The sequence below is a fragment of the mitochondrial genome of Nicotiana tabacum (assembly GCF_000715075.1).
Source record: "Nicotiana tabacum mitochondrion, complete genome".
NCBI lineage: Eukaryota > Viridiplantae > Streptophyta > Magnoliopsida > Solanales > Solanaceae > Nicotiana > Nicotiana tabacum.
In genome coordinates this window covers 195001-202500 of record NC_006581.1, presented here as the reverse complement: position 1 = coordinate 202500, position 7500 = coordinate 195001, and the positions used below count along the sequence as shown (strand labels likewise).

Genomic DNA, 7500 nt, shown 5'->3' with positions numbered 1-7500 from the left:
GAAATTGTGAGATAAAGAGCAGATGGATCCTATCCCCTATATCGAACACTCATTCCTATCTATTGATAGAAAGATCTTCGTCAAATACCGGACTTTGCCTTTTTTTAGGAATTACTCATATCCAAAGCAGCTTTTCACAAGCACCCCACCCCATACAACTAGTTGGGGGGGCTGTTCGCCTTTTGAATCAAACAAAGTAAGTAGTAGGGGCTTCATAGCAACTTTCATTCTAAAGGAAAGCGAAGAACCAACCTTTAGTCAATAGGAGCCCTACTTCCCTCTTTCCGACCTCATCACTTCAATTCAAGGGCAAACCCATTTCCTAGTCACCGGGCTGAGCGCACCTTTGGTACTTCAATAGGGCGAGCTGTTTGATAGTGACTTCTTTCGTTTGGTAGGGCGACGAAAGGCTACTTCAATGACGGAAACAGCCGGAAACTCGAGAGGGTCGCCTTTGGAGAAGCGTTTGCCGGTAACCAAAGCCTCACTCTGATTATGTCGTGAGGCTGACTGAATCCAATCCATAAACCCGGAAATGAAAGGTTGTTCGTTCCCTTTCGTCAAGTAGGCATACGAACCACTTTGCCTTAGACTCTATTGGAACAAAGCAAAGAAGGAGGCGGAATGGAGAAAGGAAAGGGACAAGGGCGGTCTTGCTTGGCGCGAAGGCTGCTGGTTCGGGGGTAGAGTACAGTACTAAAGGTCCTCGGACTTCCAGGCGGCTTTTCTTTTGGGCAGCTGTTCACCGTTGGATCTCGCCAATACAGCCCCCTATAGTTTTCGTTACCGAGATATCTTTTTTTTTTCATTGTTCCCAGGGATTTTTTGGGGAATCTGCTCCCATGCTGCAAACAGTCAAATCTGAACTGAACCCTGTCGCTCTTCTTTCTTTCCTCGCGAGCAGGAAGCACACCAGCAGCGTGCGTTGCGTGATTCTACTGTGTTTTTTGCACTTGACTGGGTGGACAGTTGACCGGAAGATAACTTCGATTCGCCCGGCCAGCAGGCGGGCGGCGTGCTTATCTTGTGTGACAACACTACAGAGCGAGTTGCTCTTCTAGGCGGGCAGCTGTGTGACAACACTACAGAGAAAGCGGCGCTTTCGTGTAACATGCTATGGTCTCAACGCCCTTACGAGGTAGTGATGAGTTTCACGCGCTCTAAGCCCGGCCCGCGCGCGGTTAGGAAGATTGGCCGCAATCTGAGCGGTACCACCCACCCTACCCTACCACCTATAGGCGGCCGTCCTACAGCCGCCCGAAAAGGAACTGCAGTGATCTTGAATAGGGATCCTACAGCGATAAATAGAATCCCCATAAAAATACCACTAGATCGAGCACCAGTGATTTCGTATCCGGTCAAAATCTTGGCTAATTGATCGAAGTGGGTAGCTCCAGTAGACCCATAGATCATGGAACAAATAGGGTGGGTAGGCCTAAGCACCACACTACACGTATAGACGCGAACCCCCCTCGTTACCGTACGTGCGACTCTCACCGCATACGGCTCGCACAAAGACTCCTAAATCCATCCCGAGCCCTTTCTTCCACCTCTCCTCTCCAATCCTCGATCAAACTTGCGTTCCCCAGGCGCTATGAAATGGGGGTCTTTCCTTCGCCTATCGTATGTATCGGCTTGGCTTCGTCCCGAACCAAGGAGGCATTCTGGCGGACGCATGCGTGTAGGAAGGCCGACGACTACATAAGCTAAAAGACTACGACTACAAGACAGGCCGGAAGCGACTCGCTTCTATTCTCGTTGGGATTGGATATAGATGGGAAATCTATAGATCGTAGTAGTTCGCCAACCTCTCTAACTAACATACGATACAATTTCACTTCACGGCACGGCCAAAAAAAAGAAAGAGCTTCGCTCGGTTGGCCTTCCTACGCTGACGAATGCCTCTTTTCTCTTCTCTGAAGTCTACAACAAACAAGTGGGAGAGGCAGGATTCGAACCTACGTAGAAAAACTTCAACAGATTTACAGTCTGCCGCTTTTGACCACTCGGCCACTCTCCCCTTCCCGGGCCGAGGCCCCCCTCAATGGGTTCTAATTCTAAGAAGGGGGGCGGCGCCCTGAATCAATCAAAAAGCTTATTGATTTAATTGAAGGGAACTAAGACGATTAGCTTAGCTAGCGTTCCGGGAGAATCTAGTCATTTAGTCAGTTCATAACTATCTCTGTAAAGCAAGGGGTAAAGCTTCTACGAAAGCTTCCCCCTCATGTAGTCGTCGGCCTTCCCCAGCCCCCCCTCGTCGCTTCTGGCGAAGCTGCGAGTTCATGAGCAAGTGAATGAAGGAGCCATGTTCCTAAAAGAAAATGACCCTCTTTGTTTTCTTTTCTTCCCCTATCCCTTCAAAGCCCTTGTATAGGTTGGGCGCTAGCGCTTTACTAATATAATAAAAAGTCAGGCTCTTCTGCTGAGCGAAGCTGCGAGCCTACTTAAATATAGCTTACGCTTACCAAGCCTAATCTACAAAAATAGGGCTACAGCAAGCAAAGCAAGCTTTCCCCCTTCGTTTGTTGTGGGTCGCGCCTCACCGCAGGCACTGAATGAATGAAATGAGTGGAGATCCTCCTTCCCCCTTGCTAATTACCAAGAACTTCGTTGCCACTAGTAAATTAGACCATCCCCCCAAAAAAGAACTCGGAGCCTAAAGAGAAGAGAGTTCAGTCTACAAGAAGCTGGCAGAGCTTTAGCCATTGGGCCACATCCATCTATCCTAAACAGTAACCCTTTTCTTGTTCGTTCTTCGAATGACGCTAGTGGAGACTAATTCCTTCCGGCTAATGAAGATACTACTCCAGTCTTTCCAGTGGATCCTTCTTATCCCTAAGAATGGAACGAACCAAGTTAACCTATACGAGAGTGAGGAATAAAAACCAACAATCAACTTACCGCTTTTGATGTCCCACGATTCTGCTAGTTTAGAAACAAAGGAGAAGGACAGGGGTCGCTAGGTCAGAAAAGCGATAACTAAAAAATCTCCCCAAGTAGGATTCGAACCTACGACCAATCGGTTAACAGCCGACCGCTCTACCACTGAGCTACTGAGGAACAACGGACTTAATGTTGGAAGCCGACTCTCGTTCTTTGGACCAACCTATGACCGAATAAAAATGAGTTCGTCACTCTTTTTCACATACACCGGGAGAAAAGGTTACGATAGCAAGCCCCTCCCCGGCCGGAGAGCCTCCAGGACAAGGAGGCGGCGATCAACCATCCACTCTCGAGATTCATATTGATCAATAGATCTCCGCGTCCTGCCAGTTCGCTAAGTAGACTCACTCTACCGAGGGGCAACAAAGGCTGGAACTCTTCCTGCCAAAAACAAGGGACCTACTTCTCATCCTAGGAGTTAGCAGGTATGAAAGAGTCCCCTCTCTGTCTGTCTCTCCGAGTTTCTACTACTAAGTAGCACTTCTGCTATTCAATCATAGAATCGATTCCGATCAAGCTGAAAAAAGTCAGCCCTATATATGTTATTAGTAAAGCGCTAACGCCCTATCTATAGTAAGGGGGCCTTTCTTGCTCGTTAGCGCTGTTTTTTGATTGCAGCTAGGGCGCCCCTTTTCTTTCTCAAAGTCAACTTTCTCGCTTGTTAGTCAAGCTTTGAAGTCCCTACTTTATTTAGATTTATGGGATATTTGAAGAAGCGCAGGTTTTCCACCCTATACCTATACAAGGGGCTGGTCTCGATCTCGCTTGGTGGTACCCCTCTCGATGATTGTTGACTCAACATTGATTTCGTGCTTGAGTTGGAGGGCTCTCCCTCCATCCATCGAGTCAAGTAATTCGCTATCGGAAATTGATCCGCCGCCTATCTCATGCCATGCTTCTTCTTTCTCCGAATCGGTTCCTAGTGTCAGTCAATCAAGATTCGCCATCAAGAGAGGGAAGAGCCTTGACTTTAGGTTAGGCCGGTCTCATCATTCACGCAATTCCCCCGTCCATCGATTGATCACGCGAGTACGCATCCAGTCAGCGCATAGCGAATGAAAAAAGCGTTCATCCTGGATTCTCTTCCTCAAGAAAAATGTCTATCAATTGATCCCTATTCATTCGGTCAAAGTCTCCACTTTTCACGCCCCTCTACTAAGAGATGCACCATGTTGATAGGAATCGGCAAAGACCTTCTTGTACACGTCCTCGAGGGCAGCATTCATGGCAATCATCACTACTTTCTCCCGAGGGCATGGTATGGCTTTGTTCTTGGTCTTGTTTAATAGATGTCGAGTGCCGCTTTTCCCCGTCCGAGAATCTCCATCTGCTCTAAGTGGGCGCGAGCTAGAATCCTTATGTCAGCTTGCTTGTTCAAAAGACTGTCTCTTTACCCCTTGCATCTTCATCTTTTCGAAAGCCCAGACCATTCTTCTGGATCTGCATTAGTCCTATTTCAGGTGCAAAGCCTCTTCAATAAAGACCTCTTTTTTTTCTTTCTCCCCCATTTCTCATTTTGTTGATTGAAAGAGAATAAGCGCTATCCATTGAGTAAAGAGAGGGTTTTCGGTCGGTTCCCGTTCGCCTTCCCCCCCCTCATAGTCCATTAGTGGGTAGGGTGGTCAACTTAGAGGGCGCCCGCCTCCTCTTCAGACGTGTCCTCGACAACCTGGCGGTTCTTCGGTCTCCGCTTTTGGGGGCGGGAGTGCTTGGTCGCTGGGGTTTCCTTTTCCTCAACCAATTCGGTTGTGTCAGCCCTGAGATTGGTCTAACATTTTGTTATGAGCTGGCTGGATTGAAGGTCAGATAGATTTGAGTTCAAGTGGCACAGCACCTTCGATCGACCATAGGGCCTATTCTACCCTTACCGAATTCATTCTATTGAAGCGTAACGTAAAAAGCTCCTTCTCATCTTGCATTTCTTTGGTTTGGAAGTTCCAGAATGTTGTCTGTGGATTTCTATAACAAAGGAAAGCCTCCTACCCTAATACTATGCCATTTGATTGAAACAAGTTCCGTGCTGCTCACCACTCCTCGAGGCCAAGGACGGGGTCGAACCGTCATTCCAGGATTTGCAGTCCGATACATTTCCATTATGTTACCTAGCCAAACCCGCCACCTCATGTGCCAAAGTCAAACGGTTGTTCTTCCTTCTCCGCTCCTTCTTTTTCTACATATGCGGCGGCGGCAGAGAAGAGGGGACAACTTCTTTCTCCTTTGCCTTGCTCAATCTTCCTTTTCTGATTGAAAGTAGCAAGCCACTCTACTATTGGTACAGAGGCCAGATAGAAGGTTGCTCATCCAGCCCAGCGGATCCATTGTTTATGCGGCAGTGCAATGCAGCTGAAAAAGGGAAGCCCCTTTTTATTAGTAAGGTATAGGTTGGTTGGGGAAAACTCCAAAACTAGGGTTCCAAATACCTTATATTATAGAAAAGTTTGAGAAAGGGGCACCCCTACTATACCCCTAAACTACAAGCTAGCGCGCAACGGCTGAAAAGCCGTTGTTGCTTGCTGCTTGCAGGCTCGAAAATCTCTCTTTCGCCTCTCCTCCCTGTCTCAATTCTGATTGATTAGCTTCTTCCTTCGCGCAAGCTACGGTCTAACGACCCCCTTGTTGTGTTGCATTTTGTGATCTTCCGCTTCAGTCTGCGTTTTTCGGATAGCCGGGACCCGATGTTGATTTCCGATTAAAATGTCAGCGTAAGGTTTGGGGCGGCCCATCTGATTAGTTCAGCTATCACTGCTGGAAACCCCAGCGGTTGTTCGGCTGCGTACTCCCCGTCTGCCTATCTCACACTCCCAAAGCAAATTTTGCTTTCTTCTTTCATTTGCCTTTCCTGCATCTTTCTTTCTATCCATAGGTCGGCTTCGCGCAGATAGATCTTTGCCGGGGGAGATTGGTGCCCCTTGAGGTATGCCCTTCCGGTGGGTTGTTCCTTTATCTGTCTTTTCCATCCAGTGCCCGCACTGCGTCAGAAAATCTTCGTCTTCGATCTCTCTTCGCAACGCATTTTAAGGGCTAAGACTTTCTCTCGACATCTTTCTTTTATTTAAGTCATTGATCTCATATCTATAAGCAGGGGGGTCTGCGTTCACTATTAAGCCTACGCCCGTCCATTCCTTTCAAGCTTGATCCTTCCCTTAGACTCGTTACCTTGTTCGACTGAACTCGTTGGTTCCGCGCTCTATTCGGTCGTAACCCGGTTCGAGAACCTTCTCTCATAGATTCCCTTCACCAAGTCATCGCCAGCAATCAGCTCTTATCCCTTGGTGTCAAAGGGCGAGTTCCTTTCTTGTCTTGCCCAAAAACTTTCTTTATTCTCATTGGAGAAAGACTCTCCCGCGGCAAGGTTTTACACATAGGGCCAGCTGCTTTCTTTATCTCGCTTGCCCTTAGTCCGTCTAGCGCCTTTCGGTTGGGTTCCGCCCTGGGGGTTAGGTTAGACCGCTTGGGTTTTTTTTTCTAGTATCGAAGGCAGTCAACGTGTCAGCCATTCTTCCCCCATTAGACTTGTCAATCTTTTGCTCTTTTTCCTTCTCTCTTCCAGTTCTCCCCCTCTACTTTATTTGACAGGGGCGGAGAATACCACTCTATCAATAACAAGAAAAAAGTAGCAATTCTGTTTCAAATGGTTTGAGCTTGGAAGCAACCTGCTATCTATCGATAGGCGAGAACAGACTGCTATTGACTGCTTCGCCTATCTATTCTATTATGGCCGGCTTGGAGACATCAGAGGAAGACCATCATCTCTATCCGGGTACGATCATAGCTTCATTCATTCGTTGAACCTTGGGGATCACCATTAGCATTGAGGTCAATCACCACACTACCTCTATCATACATACGACATTACACGAAGCGAGAGTGCATGGTCAACACACACCTAAAGCGCCTACGTTCCGCTTGCAGCCAATACAACCACAACCTAACTTGCACGAGATTCAACAACCGAAGCTACTGGTAGTCCCGAGGGGGCGACATCCTCCTATAATAGTTAGCAGTACTGAACAAGCGAGTCATCGGTCCGAGGAAAGAAAAGGACCGCCTTTGAAAAAAAAAAAAGGAACTCGCTAGGCCTTCAGAACAAAGGCGATTCTGTTCATGCTTCAGACGATCTGGCTAATTCTATATACAACTATCTAATTTTCTTCTATTATATATAAAGGCGTAAGGGCGAAGGCCTATTTAGCGCCTTGGAAAAGGTAACCGGTTAGGTTGACTTTGGAAAGGCTACTAAGGACCGGGTGAAGAATGAAAAACGTCCGCTAAAGCCCACGGGATAAGGTTTGCAGATGCGATCATGAATCGAACCAGATCGAAACATTCAGCTGTCGACGGACAAAGCCGGAACGTCGACCGCAAACGAAGGATGGCCAGGCCCCGGTTCCCAGGGTTAGGGTATTCCCTATTATGAGCCTACTCAGATCAGAACTAAACTAGTTGATTCTCTTTGGCCGGCCGGCTTGTTGCAACCTTCGCATTTCCTGCTGAGATCCCAAGTCTCCAAGTGGGCCCTCTTGGCCACCCACGACCTTGGCTTTTTAGAGAATCCCG

The 7500-nt window shown here is 47.8% G+C and overlaps 3 protein-coding genes and 3 non-coding genes across 6 annotated transcripts in view.

Moving 5' to 3' along the window:
- nad2 (NADH dehydrogenase subunit 2) lies at positions 1–1420 on the bottom strand (one part of a trans-spliced gene, as the record gives it; the window's edge cuts it). Coding sequence (YP_173350.1) covers positions 1260–1420 — 161 coding nt within the window.
- Positions 1421–1937: 517 nt separating this feature from the next.
- trnY(gua) lies at positions 1938–2020 on the bottom strand. Its single transcript has one exon. It is a non-coding gene; the product is annotated as a tRNA-Tyr (tRNA).
- A 968-nt stretch (positions 2021–2988) lies between these two features.
- On the bottom strand, positions 2989–3060 carry trnN(guu). Its single transcript has one exon. It is a non-coding gene; the product is annotated as a tRNA-Asn (tRNA).
- Positions 3061–4885: 1825 nt separating this feature from the next.
- On the top strand, positions 4886–5191 carry orf101b (hypothetical protein). The gene has a single exon. The coding sequence runs from the start codon at positions 4886–4888 to the stop codon at positions 5189–5191; it is 306 nt and encodes a 101-aa protein (YP_173424.1).
- trnC(gca) lies at positions 4981–5051 on the bottom strand. Its single transcript has one exon. It is a non-coding gene; the product is annotated as a tRNA-Cys (tRNA).
- A 2175-nt stretch (positions 5192–7366) lies between the features above and the next one.
- orf116 (hypothetical protein) overlaps positions 7367–7500 on the bottom strand; it is a 351-nt gene continuing 217 nt past the window's right edge. Inside the window, exon 1 of the mRNA in view lies at positions 7367–7500. This exon is cut by the window's right edge and continues 217 nt beyond it. Within this exon, the coding sequence (YP_173423.1) occupies positions 7367–7500 (134 nt within the window).